At 46.5% G+C, this 24,582-nt stretch overlaps 1 protein-coding gene across 1 annotated transcript in view; it reads left to right on the top strand.

Annotated features, from left to right (window-relative positions):
- Positions 1-10,639, top strand: part of LOC8035372 (probable ubiquitin carboxyl-terminal hydrolase FAF-X) — an 87,404-nt gene extending 76,765 nt beyond the window's left edge. Inside the window, exons 39-48 of the mRNA XM_029966017.3 lie at positions 512-603; positions 2,565-2,706; positions 3,256-3,352; positions 3,781-3,929; positions 4,282-4,455; positions 5,248-5,351; positions 6,073-6,302; positions 6,896-7,098; positions 9,130-9,276; positions 10,116-10,639. Of these exons, the coding sequence (XP_029821877.2) occupies positions 512-603; positions 2,565-2,706; positions 3,256-3,352; positions 3,781-3,929; positions 4,282-4,455; positions 5,248-5,351; positions 6,073-6,302; positions 6,896-7,098; positions 9,130-9,276; positions 10,116-10,325 (1,548 nt within the window). The 3' untranslated portion in view covers positions 10,326-10,639. The remainder of the gene's footprint in view (positions 1-511; positions 604-2,564; positions 2,707-3,255; positions 3,353-3,780; positions 3,930-4,281; positions 4,456-5,247; positions 5,352-6,072; positions 6,303-6,895; positions 7,099-9,129; positions 9,277-10,115) is intronic.
- Positions 10,640-24,582: the final 13,943 nt, after the last annotated feature.

Genomic DNA, 24,582 nt, shown 5'->3' with positions numbered 1-24,582 from the left:
CACTGATTAATGGCCTATGGCCGTGGTCAGGAAAGAGTTAATCTGAAGATCTTTGGCAGTCCTCATAGATGGTGTATATGCCAAAAGGCCACTTCTATCAAAGCCTTGAAAAAGGTATCTTAGCAAACTCTCTGGTGCCACTCTGTACCTTTGAAAAGGTTGTTTTATGTTGTTGTTTTTTTATGTTTTTTTTTACTAGCTTTGAGTTCCTTTGTGTTTAGAATGTGTGCTCTATAATTTAACATCGTCACCTTTCTGAGGGGCCTTTGTTTTCTTATGCCGTCTCTAGAACGTGTAGCAACTCACATATACTGCGATTTTTCTGAGTGGTGAAATTCACACACAACGAAAAGCAAGCCCCTATATCAAAGCATTCGGTAACTCCCTCTGATTTTGTTGCGTAATAAGTCCCACTGACTTTGTTACAACCGAACTGTGCCGTGGTCACTAGCTATGTTTGGGGGGGTACTCCGGTTGGGCAAGTTGTGCCGAGCTTGTCCTCATCTTGCAGCTGCCCGAGGCTGAAGAGTTGGCCATGCTGAGCACTCAGCTGGCGGCCAGGTTCCTCTTCCTCACTGCCCTGCACACCAAGAAGACGCTCAGGTGAGCTGGAATGCACGGTAGATTATTGGCTCTGTTCATGTTGTTCCCTTTATGCGGAATAAATTGTCTTTCGTATGAGGCCTCCTCGCTTGAGGCCTGTGCAAGGCCCGCATGTCTGTAGGGCCCGCCTTGGGACAAGGTTTTTGTGCTGCAACACAGGAATGTAGTAGACTCTCTCAGTACTCAAGACTAATATAGTAAAGTTGCAGACACAGTGAAGCAAAGATGAAGTTTGCTCACAGTATTGGTGCATGCATTTGAGGTACTGATATATAAGTGCCAGACATTTTTCTAGTGTAGATTTTTTCCTGAAAAATTGACTTTACTCTAGAGAGGTTCCACCACAGTAGTACACTGACGTAGCTTTTCGAGGTTGTACGACATGATAACAGCACTGAAGTAAGTGAAGTTGTTTTCTAGTGAAAATGGCTTTGCCGGAAACAGTTTTGGATCTATTTAAGAGCAACCTACTCTTGTTTGTAAGAAAACAACCTTGCTGGAAACAGTTTTGCCTCTATTTAAAATGCCACTCAAAGAAAAAGAAATTGTTTTTTTTAAACAATCTGCTTGCGACATGCAAATCAAAAAAAAAATTTACGTAAAAAAAAAAAGTTTAAAGGGCAATTTTGCTTTATTTTTGGTTTTGAAAAAACAGTGCAGTCCTCTTCAGTATCGCCTAGCAAGACCACACGTCAAATATTACGACACAGTTCTGTCTAAATGTTTCTTAAACGGTCCGGCAAACTTTGCAACTCGCCAAGTTGCCGAAATCCGCTGACTCGAGCAAGTGAATTCAGGCGCAACCAAAAGCACAGTCAAAACTATGGCGTGGGCGGAGCCAACATTGAGCTAGACGTCATCACCATTGCCCCCCTTTGCTTGTTTTTACTTCTCTGTGCGAGCATAGCCGATGACGTCAGCAATGTTTCCTCTCAACGCTCAGCGGTGTCCACGTGATTGGCATGACGCGGCTGCGCAGCACGCCTCTTGGGAGCCGAACGGCCGACCCGCCGTGATTCCGCTGTTACCGCCGTCTCCCGTGCCACAGCCGCCGTCGTCGTCTCACCGTTTGTGATTATTGTCTCCCGGGGTTTCGTCCACACTGTGGACACTACGTGCGCAGACTAATGCTGCAGTTGTGCAGACGTCGTCGAATGTCGTAGACACCCAAACGTGGCAAAAAATGCAGACGACACTCGTGGCGTACGCCCGCCCCGCTCCCGCCCGTCGTTGCGTAGAGGATCACGTGGCATCTCGTACCACATAATGGCCATCTTTCTTGGCGGCCCGAGGCCAATGTTGCCGGACGAAGCCGAAGTTTCGGTTTTGATTTCTGCTCGTGTTAAAAATTAGATTTAAAAATATATATCCTATTTTTCGCGAAGCAATGGACATGGTGTCTTTTGCTGGGACTTTTCATGCAAAATAACTCATTATCTCGAAATCTTCGGAATTGAGCGGAGTTGCGCTTAAAGCAATATTGATGGCACGAGTCGCAATTTAGTTGGAAGTCACCTTCTTTCCACTTGTTTTTGCTCGGCATTTCAGGCGCGTGGAGGAGAGGTTGTGGCCATCACATTGAGATGGAAAGAGTGTATGGCCATTTTGTGACGCCATGGACTTCGCATGCATAATTCAGGCGCAACTAAAATAAATGTAGTGCCATCAATATTACTAAAAAAATCCCACATAAAATTTATTTTTTGATACGTGTGTCCCGACTGTTTAAAAAAACATTCTTTTCAGTGGCCCTTTAAGAGCAACTCACTTTTGTTTGTAAGAACTTTAGTTTCATGGATGGAGTGGTTCACTCTTACCTAAGAATTTAATCTTTGAGAAGGGCATGGAATGTAAAGGCAAACAGCAATCACCTTTGTCTGGACGATCTTTGTCTTCGTAGTTTCATTCTTTGTTTACTGTTTCTTCGGTGGTGTCACGGTGTTTACACTCATGCTGCGCAGGGGCCCAGCGGCAGACTGGTGTGAAGTGGTGTGCGTCCACCTGCGGCATTCTCGAGCAGTGCGCCTCTGGTTTGCCACCGAGGTGCTCTTCGGACACTCGCACCGCTTGGCCGAGTATCTGCTCGAGTGCCCCAATGCCGAGGTGCGTCCGGCGTCGTTTCACTTTCGAATCAGCCAATCGGCTCTGCCACATTTCTCTTCTTTCTTTTCTTTTTTCTTAGGCTGCATTACAGGAGTGGTTTACATAAGTGATGTGTTTTTATAAACGGACAACAGAAAGCACCGCTGCACAGGTTCACATCTTTCCTCACAAAAAGTAACGTAAATGGGAGATTTGCTACAAAAATCTTTTTTGCCGAATCGCATGCACCCATTGTTTAATATACAATTCGACTAGACATTTTTAAAATTACGCTTGTGCACCACAAATAGGGACGTTTTTAAGAAGCCTATTTCAAGGTTTTAGTTCTTTTTAGAGAAAAGCACTTCTATATTAAATTATTATTAGCGCGTGACCGTCGAAGGGCCCAATTTTGCGACCCCATTACAGCTCGAAATATTACGATTTGTACGAAAGTAGACCTGTCCACGTCGAACTATTTCAGGAAAAGCATAAAAAGAAACTTGTCTCGCCATTTTTCCGCGAGCGTAAAGAGGACAACTTTATGAAACAACGTTTTTTCGGGCGCAGGTGCGCAGTGCCTTTGCCAAGATGGTTGTTTTCCTGGCCCACGCGTCCCTTCAAGACGGCCCCTACAGCCCCCCTGCACCGTTTGCCTCCAGCTGCAGTGAGTGTCCCTCGTAGAGGGGTTCCCGTGGGAGTGATTTTGGTGTCGCGCGTTGGTCGCTAAATAAGCTATGTTTAGAGTATCGACACTTTGCCCCTGATTTGTCTCGTGGGCGCCACCATTTTGTTGCCCGGTGCAAAACGGACGTGATCGGCGGTAGTTACAATTAGAAAATGTGACTTCCCAAGCTTTGGACACAATTGTCTGGAGTCTTGGGCAGCCCATTGTTTTGCTTCGGAAAAGCGTTTCCCGTGATGGGGGGTAAAGCTTCAGATAAGTGGCAGCAACAGTTCTAAACACCAAGATGGCCAAAGGGTCTACTTTGAAGCGTAGCGTGTCTGGTGGCTCTTAGCTCTAACCCACTTTGCCGGACTTGAGTGCGCAATCGTGCATGCGGCGCTTCTACGCTCTCCGTTGCGCCGGTGCAGGCTTGCTCCTGGAGGGCAGCGGCACCCTGTCGGACCACCTGCTGCTGGCAGTGCTGTCTCTGGTCAACAAGGAGGTGTCGGAACATGGCCGACACCTGGCACAGTACTTTGGCTTCTTCTACATGTACGCCTGCTTCGGGGTGCCGGAGGTGGGTGCCCACTCCTGGTTTCGTCGAGTGCCTATTTTGGCCGAGCCGCAACCGTGGAAACCGTTTCCGTGGGCTTGGGAGCGTACCACGACCCTGAGACGAGCTAAGACAAAGTTTGCCGTGACTTCTCAATAGATTGGTTGCTCGCGTCTTGCCACCTAAAAGGAGACAACGGCACTTTTAGCGTGTAATGGAATGAACCAACTGACCGTTTTGTTGTCATATAATAGTACGACACTTTGCGGGTAGAGCAGGAGCAGCGTTTGTCACTTTCAGTTGTCGTCGACTCCGTGATGTGTGCTGCCTTGGAGAGGGGTCGAAGCGTAGTTGCAAGCTTCCGTCGTCCTTGCAGAGATTACAACTGCTACGGCTGAACGTGCTATCAACCCTGATGCTGGTGGCATTGGATGAGGGCCCCGGTCCGCCCATCAAGTACCAGTACGCCGATCTAAGCAAGCTGTACCAGCTAGTGAGTCTGCTGGTACGCTGCTGCGACGTCTCCAGCAAGACACACTCCTGCCTTCCAGTGAGTGACTACGCCTCGACTCTTTCTGTTTTAAAATATGTTTACTAGCCGAATACTCGGTCTCGTGATTTGTATTCGATAAAAGCGAAATGTTTTGGTTTTTTTTCTAATTGGATTGAGGCTTTGTGTTGTACATTATATAGTAATATTGAGCTTGCTGCTAAATTGATTCTAACTAGTCTGGTTTGCTGCTGCTGATTTATAATTTACCGATAGTTTTATGATTTTACTCTCGAAGAAGCTTAAAATAGTACTTTGCTCAAATCTTTAATTGTTATATTGAAAAAGCTTATTTTTGAGCTTGGGGGTGCTCTTTGCCTTCCTCTGCTTAGGTTCCCTATTTGTCCGCATGTTGCACTGTCCAGTGCCAATAGTGTAGAAAAATATAGAAACATCTCTCTGGTGTGTTCATTAGTAGTTTCTCAGCATATACTGTTAAATGTTCTAACATTAAAAGTGTTCTAACATAATGCTGGTTGCAACTTGCAGCTCAAGGAGTGGAAGAACGTAACAGCGCAACAGCTAAAGTCTCTGCGATCGAGTAATCTTTACTATCTGTGGCCACGCGGGTGACTCGAGCACAAAGTGGCGTTTTGCCACGACTTTTTCGAGGTTTTGCGCCACTCCGAAGCTTCTCTTCAGATCAGAGTTAGGTTGAGAAGTGGTTCCTCAAAATGTCCGAGATGTTTCGCTCACTACGAGAAGCAGGCGCTTGCAGTGAAGAGGGGACTCATCTTTCTTGGGAATTGGGGAATGTCCGCTGAATGTGGCCTTGTTTCCGGCTCCCCACAGAACAGCGCCCCCTTGCCCAACCCCCATGCGGGAGATCAGCTCTGCCCAGACTACCTCATGGTGGTCCAACCACAAGTGGCTGCCTGTCTCTTCAACAAAACTAGGTGAGGAGGCAAATGCCATGTACCGTTGTTACATAGTTCCATAAATGACTTATACCTTTGCGTTGATTTCATTTTATGCCAATCGGAAGTATATTTAGTAATAAATGTTTGCTAAAAATGGTCAAACATAATTTTGATGGGGCCCATAAAGCTCTTTTTTTAGCCTTGGTTATAGAATTTCGTTCCCTCAGAAAATATTTAAGAGCCTGTTCGGAAAATTTGGGAACTACTCAATACGAAGAAAGCATATCATAAAACACAAAACAAAAGCCCACAAATATATACCGACATTTATAGTAATGGTGGTGGTGTGCCCACTTAATACTGCAGAGGTTATGAGCTTTTGCACAGCCTCATGTACTAAGCTATAAATCCCACTACTAAAAATATAAACTTTTGCCTTTAGATCTGTAGACTTACTAGGCACACCTGAAATATGGCAGCATTTTTAGTCCTCTATCTTCTAGTCCTGCATAAATAAAAGTATTAAAAAGCTTCTTTTTTTCCCTTTTTGTAATTGGCAGCAGGCACACAAACATTCAGCTCTGAGAAAAGTAAGCCAGTCGGGGCATTATATGCAACGTCGTAAAAAAGACGAGTTGACGAGTGCGTCGACCACATTATTTTACCAAGAGTGATGCATACTGGCAGTGGTGGGACTTGATGGCCGTCTTATCTTCATTCATTTCATCCATACTGCTTCCTTGGTCTCCCGTTCCAGCTACGTGAAGAAGGTGATAGAGGACGCCAACGGGTCGGAGGACACGGCCAAGCTGCTGCGCTTCTGCTCGTGGGAGAACCCCCAGTTCTCGTCGACGGTGCTCAGCGAGCTCCTCTGGCAGATCGCCTACACCTACACGTACGAGCTGCGCCCCTTCATGGACCTCCTGCTGCACGTGCTGCTGCTCGAGGACTCCTGGCAGAACCACCGTATTCACAACGCCCTCAAGGGTGAGCTCCCACCCCCACCCTTCCTTCTCTTTAAATGCAATGGCCTTTTTAAGCGAATTCTGCCCACTTCAGCGTCCGTAGCTCGGTTTGTAACAAACAAGGTAGGTGGCGGGCATGTGTCGTTATATGCCTACTTCGATCACGCATACATGGATGGCGTAATGCACCCAACAAATGTAATACGATCTATTGACTTCTGAACGGCAAATGCAGTTAGTAAGGGCCTTACGTCTACTATATTTACGTATTAAGAGAGAAACTTTTAAATTGCAGTGATGCTACAGCAAAAGTTGTCGGCAGGTCGCGGGAGGTCCATCCACAGGGAGCGGACAGTTACGTCGGAAAATTATGCGAATTGGTTTTAAACGCGATGGAAGACTGCGTGGACGTCGATAAAAGGTATTCCTAGAATTTCCGCGGGAGTTCCTCGGCAGTTTAATAAAGGGATGCTTTGCGGTACAAGACGATGCAAAGCGCCATCGCATTTCGACAACAACCTGCACAGTGATTTCGGAAGCGACATTTTTAGGTTAGTGCACGACCCGCTAGCGCAGTGCACCTTGAACGAGTGCCGTGGATGTCCACCGCCGCAGGGATCCCGGACGACCGAGAGGGCCTGTTCGACACGATCCAGCGCAGCAAGAACCACTACCAGAAACGTGCGTACCAGTGCATCAAGTGCCTGGTGGCCCTGTTCGGGTCGTGCCCGGCAGCCGCACACATGCTGCACACCAACGGCGAGCTCAAGCGCAAGTGGACCGCCTCTGTCGACTGGCTGCACGACGAGCTGGAGCGGGTAAGTGCGTTCGGGCCTTGCCCCGTGCCACTCCGTTGGTCTGGGGGGCCCGATGTGTTTTTGCCCGTCGTGGTCCGTTTCTATTGGTGTTTCTTTTTTGCTTAGGCATGTACCGTATCTTCTGGATTATGGTGCACAGACTATACGTGTTTAAGGGTTGAAATTTTAGCCAATGTGGTCGATCTATAGGTACAGACCATACAAGGATTTGTTTTTTTCTAAGTCTCACTGTGACAAGACGGGAAGGATTTTATGAATAACGGAGTATATTAATGTTGATTTACGTATGATATAAGCTTCTTTATCAGCTAATACAGCAGGAATTTGTCAAGGTGTGCTGTGTATGATCATTTTTACGCTCGGACTAGGCAGACTATGCACGTGTCGTGCGGACTATGCCCCAGGTGTGGACTATCTAAGCGAAAACTTTTATTTTTGACCCCAAATTTGCCCCCGCACACTATGCATTGGGTGCGAAAATAATACTTAGCACAATATTGTTAGCTCACACAGGTGACTGCAGGTGTCTTTTTTGTTTTTCTCATTGAATGATAAGGCTCTCATCAAAACTGATAGTGTAGTCGGTAGTGCTCATTAGGGGCACTAACCTGAGCGGTAAAATTTGGTGCTTGCCAACACCGTCTCAAAGTAATACGAGAAAAAGTGCCGACGTGGTGTTTCTCCTAACGGTGTCGCTCAGCGTATGACTGCATTTCAAGTTTTCATCACTAAATGATGCTATCTGTGTTTTGCGTACGAACAGTGTTTCGGCATGAAATTACTCGTTCGTTCTTGAAAACATTCGTCCCAAATGAAAGATTGGGTCCAAATCGTGAAGGTCGTTTTTAAGTGGAAGTGGCACATTTTAATGAACAAAAAGTAAGGGCGCAAACGAGCTGGTGTACATTGCACGTGGTTGAAAAAAACCTGAGACTGTGGGTAAACGACACAACTCTAAAAAGTTTCTAACACAGCTGAAATTTTTATTTTCCGAAATCTGGTTATATAGGCACTTCGATACAACATAAAAAAGGGGGAGAGGGTGAGAACCCCAAAGAATGCCACTTTCCACCAAAGTTCAAAGATAAGAGAGGTGCATGACGCAGAGTCCGTTGACCTTGTAATTAGTCAAAGGTTACATTGGTGGAAAGCGGCATTCTTTGGAGTTCTCACCCTCTCCCCCTTTTTTTCTTTTGGATCGAAGTGCCTATATAACCAGATTTTGGAAAATAAAAATTTCAGCTGTGTTAGAGACTTTTTAGAGTTGTGTCGTTTACCCGCAGTCTCGGGGTTTTTTCAACCATGCACATTTTAAACAGGTTCACTCAATATCCCACATGCCTGCTATGAAAGCTAATTGAGCTTTGATAACTTTTTACTATTTACTGAATGGCAAATTTGGCATAAAAATGTTTGTGATCTGAATCAAGATGCTACTGTCCAAGTCACTCCAGGAAGTTTAAACGGGTCCCCGAGTGCCTTGCCATCTTTGTGCGCCCAGGGCCTACGAGACAGCCGATTTACAAAGGACCGCCTCTGTTAGAAAAGTGTCTAAAATAGTGGATTGACAGGCTAGTCAGTCATTAACAGATGCAATAAAAGAGTAGCGCAAGAAAGACGGGACACAGAAGAAGCAGCGCTCATCCTGCGTTATCTTCTTCTGTGTTCCCTCTTTTTGGCGCTACTCTTTTACCATGTCTAGAAACGGGTTGCTCTTGGCAGACGAAGAAGACGAGGGCTGCTGCTGCCCCGTGCGATTCAGTCGCCCCCCGAAGAAGAAACCTAGCAGGTTTTGAAACGTTGGGTTACTTCGGACTTTGGTTGGAGTATTTCCTTTTTATTACTATAGTTCCACTCCACCAGACAGATTTTTGTCTAAAGATGTTTACATTTCATTCTAAGAATCTCGTTTCGGAGTTCCACAATCCCAAATGACAAAGGGTTCAAAGCTTGTGTGGTAACGTAGTTCTTGGGCCACGAGCGAAGTCCAGGGAAAGGTTAGGGCGTGTAGCGAGTGGCTCGTGCACGCAGCGGCCATATGCGGGCAGCAGCCAGTACGGCTACAACCAGTGGTCGCCACCGGCCCAGTCCAACGAGACATCCAACGGCTATTTCCTGGAGCGGTCGCACAGTGCCCGGCTCACCCTGTCCAGGGCCATCCAGCTCTGTCCCGAGGAGGTGAGCAGAGCAAACATCCAACACGGAAGAACTGCAGTCCTTCGTTCGGTATTTACTTTATAGAATGAATAGGGGTCTAGGGCCTCTTCCTAGTCAGGAATGTATAGCCAAACATTCCCGCTTGGCTCGGTTTCCCAAACAGATTAATATAGAAGTAGCAAAAATGTTAGATGGATGGAATTTTCAAATTCGTATTTTCAATAACATTATCGATCCTGCAACACAGAAGCGCACTAGTAACTCTCATCAGTGTGCGGAGGAAGGCGATGTTGTGCAGTCTGTAGTGTGGGACTTCGTTGCAACATTGTCGCGCTGTGAGGCCGCGTTGCAAGACAGTGTCTTTTGCGTCATCGGATCGCAGTGTTGCTCGGCACCGTTGTAGAATAGCAATCTATTGCTGCATCACACAGCAGTGTTGCAACGTGTTGTGGTGCTGCAACACACTGCGTCTGTTCTTGTTTATTTGTTGAGCATAATACTTTACGGCGCATTGCTCTGTATAATTTGCTTACCAGTGTTGCTCGCGGTGTGTTTTGTTGCTGCCAAGCAGCGTTGTCCAGCACATATTTGGACGCAGTGCTCGTACGACGGGTGACAATGCTGCGAGCTAGCGCCATGCAACATACATTGAGAGGCACCGCAACACTCTACTTGTACTGCTAGGCAGTGTTGCTTGCAGTGGTTTGGAATACCACATAGTGGTGCGAATGACTCGAGCTGCAAATAGGCGCCATGCGTGAGGAGTATTGTCGCAATGCGAGACAGCGTAGCTAGACAGTATTGCAAGGCGGCTTTGCAAGACTGTTGCATGTGACGGCTTTGTGCGTGACCCAATGCAGGAGCCCGAAGAGCAAGAGGACGACGGGGAGATTCCCCTGGGAGTCGCGCAGCAGGCACAGCAGTGCACCACCGCACAATCCTCCTTTGCGCCCACGCAACAACAGCAGCAGCAGCAGCGAGCAGACCCAAGCCCCGGCAGTTCCTTGCCGGGCACATCGTCGTCTGCTCCGGAGCCCCGCAGACCTTCTCTGGAGGATGGTGCGACCTGAGGGGTGTGCGTGCGTGAGACTCTGAAGGGACGCTTTCTCGGAGTCGAGCCTCCGCAGGGGAGCCTCGTTTTGTACAAAACTCCTTTGTTGCCGCTGGGGGGAGGGGGGCGCCCTGTGCCGTGAAACAACGACCGCTAGAACTCGAGCAGCCGGACGGACGCCCAGAGTGGGGGACGGTAGACGTAGGAACAAGCTGTGCAGAGTTTGCTCTCGGACATGTAATGCAAGACCCATTGTTTTATGCGCCTGTTTTTCGTCTTGTTTCTCGGTAAAAAAAATAAACAAATTGTTGATTTTCGGCTGCACACAGAAAAGAGGCTCGTCGTATTGAATATCGTCTTTGCGGGCCCGAGCTGTTAGTTTGGGGTGCTACTTTTTTGTTTGGTGGTTATCAGCTGGATATGCACTTGCCTACTTGCTCGGGTGGAATGCAGTGCTCGTTAATAGGAACACCGTCGCTTTTATATATTTATTCATTCAGACACCTACAGTGCCATGAGGCATTACAGTAGGTGGTGGGGACGACATTTGGGACTAAAATAGAAATTCTTATACAACCTAGAAAGATAAAAATTATAATGTAGCCTAAAACGTCTTTAATTATACGACACAGATCATAACAGTTGGCAGGCTGTTCTAACACTAAGTTACAAAAAAAAAAAACTAGGAACTTTAAGGGCAACTTTGCTTAATTTTTGTTTTTGAAAAAAGAATGCAGTCCCCTTCAGTAGGAAGACCACAGGTCAAATATTACGACCTAGTTTTGTCTTAATGTCTCTTAAACGATCCAGAAAACTTTGCAACTTGCTAAGTTGCCGACATCAGCTGGCTCTAGCGGGCGAATTGAAGCGCAACTAACAGCGCAGTCAAGGCTGTGGCGTTGGCGTAGCCAACATCAAGCTAACTCATCACCATTTCCTCTTTTTGTTTTTACTTCTCTAGACAAGCCAACGTAACGGGCGACGTCAGCAACATATCCTCTCGTCATTCAGCGGTATCCAATTGATTGGCGTATTGGGAGCCATTCGGCCGTCCCGCCGTTACCGCCGTTTCCTGCATCACAACCGCCGTCCTTGTCTCACTCACTGTTTGTGATTGTCTCTCAAATGGAATGGCTCCCAATACGCCAATTGATTGGCGTATTGGGAGCCATTCGGCCGTCCCGCCGTTACCGCCGTTTCCTGCATCAGAACCGCCGTCCTTGTCTCACTCACTGTTTGTGATTGTCTCTTGGGAGTTTCTTTCACACTATATGTGCAGACTGATGCCGCAGTTGTGCAGACTTTGTCGAATGTCGTAGACACCAAAACGTGGTAAAGAGTGCAGTGCAGACGACACTTGTGCCTGGCACACACCCGCCCCAATGGTGGCCCACTGGCCCGCACCAGCCCCTCCCGTCATTGCGTAGAGGATCACGTGACATTTCGTACCACGTGATAGCCATGTTTTGGCGGCCCGAGGCCAATGTTGCCAGACGGAGCCAAAGTTTCGGTTTCGGTTTCTGATCATGTTTAAAGGGGTACTCCGGCGATTTCTTCATGGTTCCAGATTTGCTTGAAATTTTGCTAAACTCGTCAAACAACATCGCCAAAATAGTATCCCAAATATTAGGTCAAAATAATTTTTTTTCACAAAGTTGTTGAATTTACAATTTTGGTCCTCACCGTGTTTTTCAAACTGAAAGTCTCTATTGGCAACAACGAAAAAGTGACGTCTGTGGAAGTGCAGGGGTTCACTCTTTGGACTAGAATTTGTTCCCAACTGATTTGAAGCAGTTTCATGGTGTCAAATAAACGTTTTGGAAGCTCGCTCCAGTCCCCGCGCTCCAGTACGGAACAAATGATTGGCATATTCTATTTTATAGACTGCTCGCTCGACTGGCAAGCTTGCCTTCTACTGACGTCACGGCACTGAAAAGTGCGGGTATATTTGAATGTTGGTTTTTGCATTATTTTCATTTGCCGATTTCGCAATAACTATTGTGAATTTCGCGATACTAAATAGCATACCGGAAAGAGTAAAGGCTAGGGAGTCAGAAAATATAGTTAATTGAGGTAGCTCAAAAAATCGCCGGAGTACCCCTTTAAAGTAAGATTTAACAATATATATCCAATTTTTCACAAACCAAGTTTATATTGTGTTTCACATTTTCATATATTTGCATGCAAATTTTTGATGGGAGCATTTCAACAGTTACTGGCAAAGTTATGTTCCTGAGAGCTGCTTAACAGCATTGCAAGGTAGGGCAGTCAGTGAGCTGTCAGCAATGCCGTAGCTGTGACTGAAAACACATCAATATGGTGTCTAAATGCCTAGCAGCAAAATAATGAGAAAAGGTTGTTCATAAGCATGAGCATCCAACTTTAGTAAGCGCTTAGTTGCGCAAAAGCCTTGTGAAACATGCAAATCATTTCGTCATATCATCGGCTAAGTAACATTTCGAAGCAATCGGTTCGATGTTAACATCACTATTGTTGACTTCTCTGTGTTGCATTGAAAAGGAACCAGCAATCTGAAAAAATTAGTATTCAAATGTCACTGGCGAACTACTATGCCTTATTTGAGGCATGTGGCAATTAACACTTGTACAAATTAAGCCAACAAAGTAGTTTCTTCCGACATTTTGACACTACCATAAGCTTATCAGAAATACCGCATCTCCACGTGGTGAATGATGTTGATTGGGGCAAAGCTAGGGTGGTGCTGATGATACTGATTTTGGTCATAGGTAGTACTGATGGTGCCGTTTTCATTCATGTCAGTAGGAGAATGTGTGGTTTTCTTCTTTTTCTTTTTTTAAGAAGAGAGATGGGATGGCAACTTAGAACCCCCTAATCTCTTTTTTCTTCTTTTTCTTGATACTTATTTTGGTCATAGGTAGTGCTGATGGTGCCGTTTTCAATCATGTCAGTAGATTATTTTTTTTATTGATGTGAAAAAAGGAAGCCAGAGAAATTAGCCGGGAAGTATCTCCTGACTTGCTACTCTGGTTAGGGGGAAGGGATGTGGGTACAAAGATATAGTAAGAGTTAAAAACGCACGAAAATAAATAAAAATAAAACGAGGAAAATTAAAATCAGTGTATATCTTGTCGCAGCGTTAGAGTTTCTTGTTGAGACCGGTCGCCGATAGGTATCGCAAGAGGGCATTTGTTGCTGTTGTGGCAGAGGCTTCGTTTTCCCATGGTCCCAGTATCTTGCAGACGGTGAGGTCTTCTCCACAACGTAGTTGCATTTCTTTCTGCAGTTGAGTGCGTTCTTCTTCATACTGAGGACATTCCAGCAAGACGTGTGCGAAGTCTTCTATAATTCTGCAGTGATTGCAGTGTGGAGAGGCAATTCTACTTATGCGGTATAAGTATTGATTGGTGTAAGCTACTTTTAAACGTATTCGGTGTAGTACAGCTTGGCGCCGACGAGTGAGACCGCGAGGTACGCGAAACGTTAGGTGAGGATCAATAGCTCTTAAGTGTGTATCTTGATCGGTTGCGTTAGCCCAGAGGCGTGCAGTTATAGTCTTCCCCAGGACTCTTATTGTACTATTTATGTCCGTTCTAGTAAATGGGGCTTGAACTTCGTGTATAGAGCTTTGAGCATCTGCTGCCACAGCGTCAGCCAATTCGTTGCCTTGAATGCCGCAGTGACTTGGTAGCCACTGAAGACATATTTCATTACCTTGACAAACTGCGTCCCAATGTAGTTTGAGGATTTCCAATAATATCTGTCCGTATGGGCTTTTCTTACATGGGTGCTGGAGTGACTAAAGGGATGATTTAGAGTCTGTTATTATTGTCCAAGGTCGAGGAGGAACTGTTAGAATATATCTCATCGCTTCACAAATAGCTACCAGCTCGGCAGCTGTGGACGACATCCTATGGGAGAGCTTATAACCCTTTTTTAAGGAATGTGCGGGAACTACCATACTAATAGAGGACTGATTGAGCGTTGTGGACGCGTCAGTGTAAATGTGACATGAAGATAAGTGTTCAAAATGAATGTAAGATAAAGAGAGCTGTCGAAGAGCGACAGCGGGGAGCATTGATTTCTTTGTAATACCCGGAATAGTGCTGTAGATCTTAATTCGAGGTAATGACCACGGAGGAGTAGAGATTAAATTGTATCGCTGAAAAGATGTTGGAAGAATGTGCATGTGATCGAGGATCTCTTGTGCAATGCGGCTGTAGAAGCACCTTTCCGGGATGTCCGCTAAGTGATGGGCTCGGTGCCTCGTAAGATGGCGCATATGATTTCGAAGAGTTTCCTGCGTACGAAGAGCTGTTATGGAAAAGCAGTGGGACTCTGCTATTGCGTCTATGGTGGATGTACATTTAGAAACACCTAGACAAACTCTGAGTGCCTGTGCTTGTAGTGAGTGTAGCTTCTTCATGTTAGTAGGAGAGAGGCCATGCATTACAGGAAGGCAGTAACGAAGAATTCCAACAAATAAGCTATTATACAGGCGAAGAAGGGCACCCGTCGAAGTTCCCCAGGTTGTTCCGCTTATGAACCGGCCAAGGTTAGGAAATGAAGACAACTTCACTTTCAGATAAGACAACTGGGGATTCCATGTTAGGCCGCGATCGATAAAAATTCTAAGAAATTTGTGAGATGAAACATAGGGTATTTTAGCACCATTCACTTTTAACGGGTATCGATCCATTTTCATTCGTGTAAAGGCAATAGCGGCAGACTTTTCAGGGGATATTTCAAGCCCGCGCATTGCCAGAAACTGAGATACGTTAGCAAGTGTACCAAGCAGTCGAGTCTGTATGCTCTTAAGGGAAATTGCAGATGTCCAAATACATATATCGTCGGCGTAAGTTGTGATGCGAGTGGATTTCCAGCCCATCTTAGAAAGACCAATAAGAGCTATGTTGAAGAGCACAGGACTCAAAACCCCCCCTTGAGGTACTCCTTTCTTTAGAACGTGTTGTGCTGTATCTCCTTCTTTCGTGCGCATGAAGATCGCTCTGTTACGTAGGTAATCAGCTATCCAGTGATAAAGACGACCACCAATACCGATCGTTCGAAGGCCTTGTAAAACAGCGGTATGACTTACATTGTCGAAAGCACCTCGTACATCCAGAAACACGGCTGTTGTTATTTTCCCACAAAGTTTTTGATCTTCAACGTGAGTAACTAGATCTATAACGTTATCGATGGAACTTCGACCCTGTCTGAAGCCGGTCATTGTTTCGGGATACATTGACTTTGACTCTAAAAACCATTCTAGACGTGAGAGAATCACGCGCTCCATGCATTTTCCGATGCAACTTGTCAGTGCAATGGGCCTATAAGATTTCATATCCAATGGAGATTTGCCAATTTTGAGTACAGGCACAATTCTAGCTATTTTCCACTCTTGCGGAATGTTGCCAGTGACCCACGAATCATTGAATATGTCCAAGAGACGCTGGCTGCCTTCATGTCCAAGGTGTGCCAGCGTGCCATTGGTAATTCCATCTGATCCAGGTGAAGAAGAGTAATTAAGTGACGCCAGAGCTTGATCAAGTTCTTGGGAAGTAAATATAACATCAATCTCGGTGGAGAATTGGTCAGGGGAATTTTCAGTGTCCACGATTGGTGGACTGACGCTGGCCACAGCTGGCAGATACACTAATGAAGCGCAATAATCCTCTGCAATATCCAAGAGTGACCTTCGCAAGAATATTGAGAGGGCATTGAACGGCGATCTTTGCTGCGGTGTGGACCGCTAGCCCCGCGCAATATGCCATATTTGTGTCATGGGAGCACGTGGATCAAAAGAAGCACATAGCCCTCTCCACTTTTTTCTAGCGAGCTTGTCTAAGTGACGGCGGATATGTTTTTGAGTTCGCCTATCAATCCGTACATCGTCAGGTAGTTTAGTGCGCCGTGCTCGTCGTTCTGCACGCCGCCGGACATGTCAGTAGAAGAATGTGTGGTTTTCTTCTTTTTCTTCTTGTAAAAAGACAGATGGGATGGCAACTCAGAACCCCTACTCTTTTTTTTTTCTTTTTCTTGATACTGATTTTGGTCATAGCTAGTGCTGATGGTGCCGTTTTCGTTCATTTCAGTAGAAGAATGTGTGGTTTTCTTTTTCTTTTTTTTAAGAAGACAGATGGGATGGCATCTCAGAGCCCCCTTTTTATTATTTTTTTCTTTTTCTTGCTCTCGCTGCTGAACTTGCGAGCAGGAGCTCGTGAGCTTTTGCTCGTGAGCTCACGAGCAGGGGCAAGTCAAGAAGGTAGGAGAAGCTCCTCCCACAAGTGCGATGCGCCCGTTTCAAATCTCTCCGCAGTCGAAAGAAGAGTTCACTGGAAACGCTCCTTGTTCCGCTTCAATGGATTCCCACTTGTCTCCGATCCCACTTTTTAAGAAAGCGACCTTTGTATTCATCGGAGAGGGAACCGAGCCCTTGAAAGCAGCCTTTGTATCCATCGGGGGGGGGGGGGGGGGGGGGGGGGGGGGGGGGGAGAGAGAGAGGAGGGAGAGGGAGGGAGGGAGGGAGAGGAGAGGCTGATCCCCGAAAGTCGTATTTGTTGCCGTCGGTGGGGGAGAACTCTAATCTCCCTCTCGTGGCTTTCACAATGCTAAGTCAAAGTCGAAAGATAAAGCAAATATGTACAGAAAGGCAAGACCCTCCTCGCGCGTTGGCCGCGACGTCACGGAAACGGTGAGACGCTATTGGATGCGGAGGTGGCGGAGGGATATATGAATCCCTTTAAGGGGCATTTGCCGCTACCTTCTTAACCTGTAACTGACTATAGCCCCTAAGGAGCTTCTCCCCTAAAAAAAAAGGATTTTGAAACAGTCGTTATGTGCCTTTGAAAGTCATCACTTTTGGGGTATTTGACCAAGGGGTAGGTCAGCACTCTAACCAGCTTCTTTTTTAAATGTGTGTGGTAGTGTTTTGTGAAGTCAAGTGGTTCCTAGATTGATCATTCATATCTGCTTCTAAAAAAACTTTGTCATCGTTGTCAAGCAATTTTAGCTTTTTTTCAAGCAAGCCAACACTTCAAATAAACCCCTCTTAAATGTTTATCAGGATTTCTTAAAGAGGGACCTGCAAAAATATTCTTCCGCATGGCAGAAAGTCCTCCTTTCCCTCTCTTTTGCCCTTTCGCTCTTGTCTAGCTGCATGGCGAGGAGGGGGAGAAGGTCCCCTTTTGTAGCAGCTTCTTCTGGGAGGATAAGCCTAGAAAAGACCATATAGAGCAGCAGGATTTTTGGCCCCTCGCAAAGCCTAGCCTCACGGTGGCTGTTTTACCAAGTGTCAAGGCTGTGCCCCGGCAGTCAAGTTTTTTGGCTGTAGCCTGTAGCAAAGTGTATGCTTACTGGAGAGCTGCGATAAGGGAGCCTTCATGAGCGCTTTGCTAGGGTGATGCCACCCTTTGTAATACCACTCGCCGACAAACCAGCAGCCATTTTGTTCCTCGGCGATAATCCGTGGGGCTTATAACCCTCCCGGAAACAAGCACCTTATCTCAGAAGTTCGGAGCAGCGTTGTGGAACCCACTGAGGGAGGATTAGCATTTTCCCTTTCGGATGGGATTACTGATGGACACAAAGGCCACTTTCCGGCGCACGGGGAAACAATGAGAGAAACAAAATGGCGGTGGAAGAGGGTAGTTGGCATCACTCTATGCGAAGCGCACATGAAGGCACTCTAGCTGCGATCCATCCCTGCACCCATTGAACATACTTTTTATACCTATATTCTTAGTTTCTCAAATGAGTGCAGAACGCATGCGCGAGATGTGGTGGTTTTAATAGGTGAGCATGATTTACATGTACCCAAAACATTTCAGCATCCTCAGAAAGCCAGCCTATCACGCTCAAACCTGCCTCAAATGGGGAACGATGTAAACGATAAATTTGTACCAGGCGCGGGCATCTACTAGCGGGTTTCTGTTTTCGTACAGCGCGAACAAATTATTGGGTGCCTAACCGCAGGATATGATGGCCAACGAAATAAGGAGGAAATTTATATTTACAGATCCCAACAACCACATGAGTTGAAAGGGCAGCAAGGGTGAGTGTCGATATTAGGAAGTTTTAGTGGATCGTTTTTAGCTTTCCGATAACAGCGCTCCACAACGATATATAAGTGAGCCTTGTTGTGAGCATTCTTTATCGAGCACGGCTATCGGAGCGGAAAACGCAATATTAAACCAATATTTGGGGTGTTTAGCGTGTCGAGTTACCTTCAAATAATTCTTTGGAGTCTTCAAAAATCTAGAGCAAAAGTAGCTCTTTTTTTTTTTTTTAATATGACACAGGATTGTAATTTGACATTTTAAAAACATAGGTACACTGTGCCACAAAGTTAGCACAAACAAACTATATCAACCTTTTTTTTTTTTTTTTTTTTTTTTTTTTGGTGAGAAGTGAATGATATTTAGAGAACTGTTAATGCGAGTATCCACCCTAAGCAGTAAATCTCGAAATTAGACAATACATAGCTGGGGCAGGGCCGTACCCAGAAAAAAATTTCGGGGGGGGGGGGTTTTCGGGGACAACGGCGGCCATTTTGAAAGTGTCTATTGTCTTATTTTCGCCTATGAATCATGTGCATCGGTGGCATATAATGGAGTTACAGCAAACCGGAGAACCGGTCCCCGTTATGGTACCCGGTAGCCGACCGGCGCCACTGCGCGTGCGCAGAGGTGGAGATTAAAATCGGCTGGCTGCCAGTGCACCGACCAGGCCGTACCCAGAAAAAAATTTCGGGGGGGGGGGGGGGGGGTCAGAACCCCCTAACCCCCCCCCCCTGGTTACGGCCCTGGCTGGGGGAAAAGAAGCTAAAAGCGCCGATGTCCAGTTCGCGCTAACTCTGCTGTGTAATGTATGCATACCGCTACACGATCGGTGGAAGCGAAGTAAGTCATAAATTTATTAGAAGAAAAAACATTTTTTGGTGGTTTTTCTTTTTGGTGCCATTGGGCACCAACTTACGTGGCATCAGTTTGTTGTTGTACACTAAAATCTGTATGACCTTTGCATTAAAATGTTAATTTGTGTTTGCGCTGGCTCTGTCACGCAGAATAAGAGACAAGTCCATTCCTCGAGCATCTTAACAAAACCTCCACTACGCCAGATAGATATTTTGCGAGTACGCCCTATTACTGCCGGTTTCGAATATTATCTTGACACACTTTTCCGAATTGCTTGTACAAAAATACTTTTCCCGCTATCAAATTCTTTTTCTTTACAATAAACTCATTGATTCACACCGATCATGTAAAGGTATGCGCACATTAATTACGCGACACTGTTAGCGCGAGCACCACATCTGCGCTTTTTGCTATTTTTCCCCAGCAATGTATTGTCTAGCACTAAGATCTATCGCTTAGGTTGGATACTCGCATAACAGCTTTCTAAACATGATTAACTTCTAAGGAGAAAACAAAAACCGGGAGAAACTGGGTGGCAGAGTGTATCTATAATGTGTTTACAATGTCAAATTGCGGTTCCGTGACATACTAAAAAAGGGGCTGCTTTTTCTTTAGTTTCTTGAAGACTCCAAAGAATACTTTGAAGTAGCAGCCCGTGCAATAGTACCGATACAAGCAAGGTTGAACGATAACACGACACGTGAAACTCCCCAATAGGGCTTTAATAGGGAGTCTTCGTAGACCGTTTTTCCACGATCCACTAAAACTTCCTAATATATTGACACTCAACCTTCCTGCCCTTTCAACTCACGTGGCTGTTGGGATGTGTAAATACGAATTTCATCCATATTTCGTTGTCCATCATATCCTGCGAGTTAGGGACACACTAATTTATGCGCGCTATACGAAAACAGATCCGCTAACATTCCCGCGCCTGATACACATTTGTCTTTTCCATCGTTCCCCATTTGAGGCAGGTTTGAGCGTGATAGGCTGGCTTTTTGAGGATGCTGAATGTTTTGTGAATATGTAAGTCATAAGAACCATTGTAAAAACCGAGACGTAGGACCAAAGGAGAAGAAAAACGGGAACAACACAGACACGTCTCGGGTTTTACGATGGTGGAAGTTCACCAGCTCGCTTGCATCTTCTCTGTAATTTCTATGTAAATCATGCTCACATTTTGAAGCCACCACATCTCGCGCATACGTTCTGCACTCCTTATTTGAGAAACCAAGAATAAGTATGAAAAGTATGTTCAATGGGTGTGGGGATGCATCGAAGTTCTCCAAAGCGTTTAATTTGCCGCAAGCTGCAGCCAAACAACTTCGGCACGTCAAGGGGGTGACTGACAGGGCGCAGCCTTCCAGCTCCGTAAAACATTCACCCGGAGGGCTAGGCTTGGCGAGAGGCCGAAAAGCCTGCTGCTGATCATTATGGGCTTTTCTAGGCTTATCGTCTCAGAAAAAGCCGGTACAAAAGTGCCCCCCCCCCCCCCCCCCCCCCCCCTCGCCGTGCAGATAGACGAGAGGGAAAGGGCAAAAAAGAGGACGGGGAGGACTTCCCGTCAGGCGGAATAATATTTCTGCAGGTATTTGGCAGGGCATTTATCGGAATATGTTCGCTGTATGAGGAATTCGTTGTCCTTTTTATCTTCGTTTTATTTTTAAAATTATCACTACGAATTAGGTGGAACAAAGTCGCAGTTTTAGATGGGCGCCTATCCCTCTGATTAGGAAGTTTTCGTAGATCGTTCTCATCGTCCCGCAATGCTCTCCGCAACCCGCTACGATACCCGGAACCAAGCCCGGAACTCTGGAGTCAAGGACATCGGCGCGCAGGCGCAGTAGCGGCTTCTTCGTTGCGGAGGGCTTAGCGGAAGGGGAAACGCGGTCTACGAAAACTCCCTTATAGGGAGTTTTCGGAGAGCGTTGCGCGACGGCGAAAACGATCTACGAAAACTCCCTATTGTTTGCACTGCAAGAAAGCGGAGTAACGGGGATCGTGAGGTGTCCAAGGGCATCGGTCGCTCGTGCTCTGCGCACGCGTGCACTGGCAAACCCACCGTGGTCAAAACCTCCACACTTCCATGTCCGTCGGTAGCTTTGTACCCAACGGAGTAGCCATTGGCTGTTGCGGAGAGACCACGTGATCTAGAGCAGTGTTGCGGAGTTGGAATGACACGGAATGGTTTGGTGGCAGCGCTAAGAGGAAGAATGGGAACGGAATTAGATGTCTTTATCCCGGGATGAAGTGGGAATGGAATAGGCTTGGAATTCTTATGCGAGCTGTGTCGATCCAGCAGCCCGTAGGCTAGGGTCAACTAGGGCCTACGGGCTGCTAGCGCGTGTTCAAAGTTTCTCTTGAAACACTATCGTTGCACTGAAGGTTACTGACGGCTTGGTTGTGTCTCACCGGCTCATGCTCCTTTGGGGATGAAAGGGGTACGCCTCCAGTGGAGCAACCAAAAGTGAAAAGGTTTAGACAGACAAGCTGTCATACTTGGCGCTGCGAGACGCGACAATGCTGCGAGACGCGACAATGCGGCTGTAAGAAGAATTTGATTGGATATGGTGAGAAATCAGTATAATCGTACAGAAAAGTATGTTTTAAGGCAGGTTCCGTACAAACAGCTACAATCCCTCGTCCTGGCAACATGGCGATTCCATCTTTCTTCTTTTTTTTTTCGGTTTTGTGCGTTTTTAGCAGTATGAAGATTTAGGTCAGGCAAACGCGGCGTCGCTTCTGATGTTGTCGTGCAGCTATTCTAAACAAAGAGAAAAATAGCTTGTTCCTGTGCCACGCACCAACTATCTATACATTAGCGAGCTTTAGAATAGGCGGGCCCGACTCTTTCGGTCCCCCGAACTGCCCAAACAGCTTGGGACGCCGCACTGCGCATGTTCAGAACTTCTAAGCTTGCGCAGTGCGACGCCCCAAGCTGCTCGAAGGACCCAAAACGTCGCGGCCTCCTATTCTAAAACTCTCTTTTAACGGGACAGCGTCCGGCGTCCGTGGCGTGACGCGAAAATCCTGACTGATCGATAGGGTCATGATGTCACAGCCACATGACCTCGCGCGGGAATTCCATACAACGCTCACTTGAAACGTGACGTCACGCTGGAATGAGTGATTAAAACAGGCACGGAGCCAGGGGGGGGGGGGGGGGGGGGGGCATGGGGCCCGTCCCCTCCCCCCCCCCCCCCCACGAAATCTTTCATTTTGCTGGGGCCTCCTCTCCCCCCCCCCCCCCTCATACAGCATTTTGTCATGGGCGGGACTCCCCGAAACAACATCCTGGCTACGTGCTTGGATTAAAACATGTCATTTAGTACGATTTAAAAATCGCCGCATGTCTCAAACGATTTCACTTTATAAAGTAATTCATTTGCCTTAAAGGGCAACTCCGCTCAATTCCGAAAAATTTAGGCTTACATGTGATTCAAATTCACAAAGCACTACTACACAACTCTACGTCTTCGGATTTGCGAAATGTGGAATATTATTTGTGTAATCCTAATTTAAACATCAGCTGATACCGAAACTGAAATTTCGGTTGCGTCAGGCAACATTGGTGTCGGGTCGTCAGAGTCATGGCCACGTCACGTCGAACCACGTGATCTTGTGATGTTCGGGAGGGAGCGAGAAACAGGACACGCGACGGCGGCAGGTCGCTTCGCATGGCGTGGACGGTAATGGCCCGGGGGAGAGGGGGAAGGGGAGAAGACGAAAGAGGCGAAGGGGAGCGGAGACACAGACCGATAAGCGCGCAGGGCAGCGCAAACTAGCCCATCCGCGTTACGGTGATCACGTGAACGCCCGGTCAGCCAACACCGTGAGGAGAAACTCATGACGTCATCGTTCAATTTCGCTCTGAGAAGTAAAAACAAACAAAACGTGAGAATGACGTAGTCATGCCTCTGACGTAGTGGCTCAATGTCGGCTGCTCCAACTCCGTGGCATTGACAACGCTGATGATTGCGCCTCGCGCCGCACGCTAGAGTTGGCAGATTTTGACGACTTGGCTCGCTTGAAGGTTTGCTGGCCAGTTTATTAAATATATAAACGGAATTAGATCGTAATATTTGACATAGGGTCTTCCTATATGATACTGAAGAGGGCTACATAGTTTTCTAAATATCAAAAATGAAGCGGAGTTGCCCTTTAAAGGGGTCATGAAACAATTTTCCAACTTTTTCCTGTTTAACTTCCCTCCTCAACTCATAAATCGCGCATTGTACCAAACAGTTCAAGAAGACGGAAAGAGGGGAACCCCCTCTTGATCGGACTCTCGTTTGTGCACCCAGACACAGCCGTTGCAACCTAAGAACGAAGGGCGAGGGTAAGCCGGGCCGGGGAGGAAAAAGCGGACGGAACGCTGGAGAAAAAAGGGGGAAACCTCCTTCTCTCTTTAGCGTTCCGTCTGCTTCCTCCTCCCCGGCCTGCCTTACCCTCGCCCTTAGTTCTTAGGTTGCAACGGCCTATAGAAGATTAGCCCGTCGCTCAAAATTCAGACAAAAGTTGCTTTCCCCATCCCGTTCACCCCGAAGCTGACAGTGCTGTGGAAGCTACGTGCTCGTTGGGCCAGCCACACTTTTGTCACGTGATCACGTTCCCTTGCGCATACCCATGCGCAGCAAATGAGGTCAAATGATGAAAGGGAGGCGGCTGTTTGGTCCGACAAGCGCGTAGCTTCTACCGCAATGTCAGCTTAGGAGTGAAGGGATTAAGTGAGGTCCGGTGTCGTGTGACGTGGTTTGGACCCGGTGACGCGCTTTGGGGGCCGCGGATGTATCACAGTGAAAAGGCAGAGAGCTTACGAAGGGAAGGAGGTACGAAATAGTCCGGCTGTGTTTTCAAATTTTCGTGCCGAAAGTCAGGCTTTGACTTTCTACCTTTTTTCTTTTGGCCCACTGAACGATGTGCTATTAGTAAAATCCCAATATAAATTGAATTATTCCAGCCCAAAATTCGTTTCAGGGGCCCTTTAAAAGGCACGCTTGTCGCGTTCCACTCTCAGTTTTATTATTATTATTATTATTATTATTAATTAAACAACATCCTGGCAATATATATCTGTATGATATAAGGTTCGTTTGCAACCTTTGAGTTTCTGGTGTCTGTTGCGAGCCTTTTGCGCTTGATCGCGCGATTGATATATGTGCGTCGCCAAAGGTCACGAAGTGCTTTGTGCGATCACCGCTCGGCTAAGTAGAATGAGGACTTCAGGGATGCATTTTGCATATATACTTACTCAGATTTTATAACGTCAGATTTATACTTTTTTTTTCTCAATAACATGATGTTAAAAGCTTTTTTTTTTTACGTTTAGGATTTAGAGGGTATGAAATGGTCGATTTCAGCCGTGCCAGGAGTCGGAAC

The sequence above is a fragment of the Ixodes scapularis genome, unplaced genomic scaffold, assembly GCF_016920785.2.
Source record: "Ixodes scapularis isolate PalLabHiFi unplaced genomic scaffold, ASM1692078v2 PGA_scaffold5__190_contigs__length_132052651, whole genome shotgun sequence".
Classification (NCBI taxonomy): domain Eukaryota; kingdom Metazoa; phylum Arthropoda; class Arachnida; order Ixodida; family Ixodidae; genus Ixodes; species Ixodes scapularis.
The sequence above is the reverse complement of the archived record's forward strand: the minus strand, read 5'-3'. Positions and strand labels throughout refer to the sequence as shown.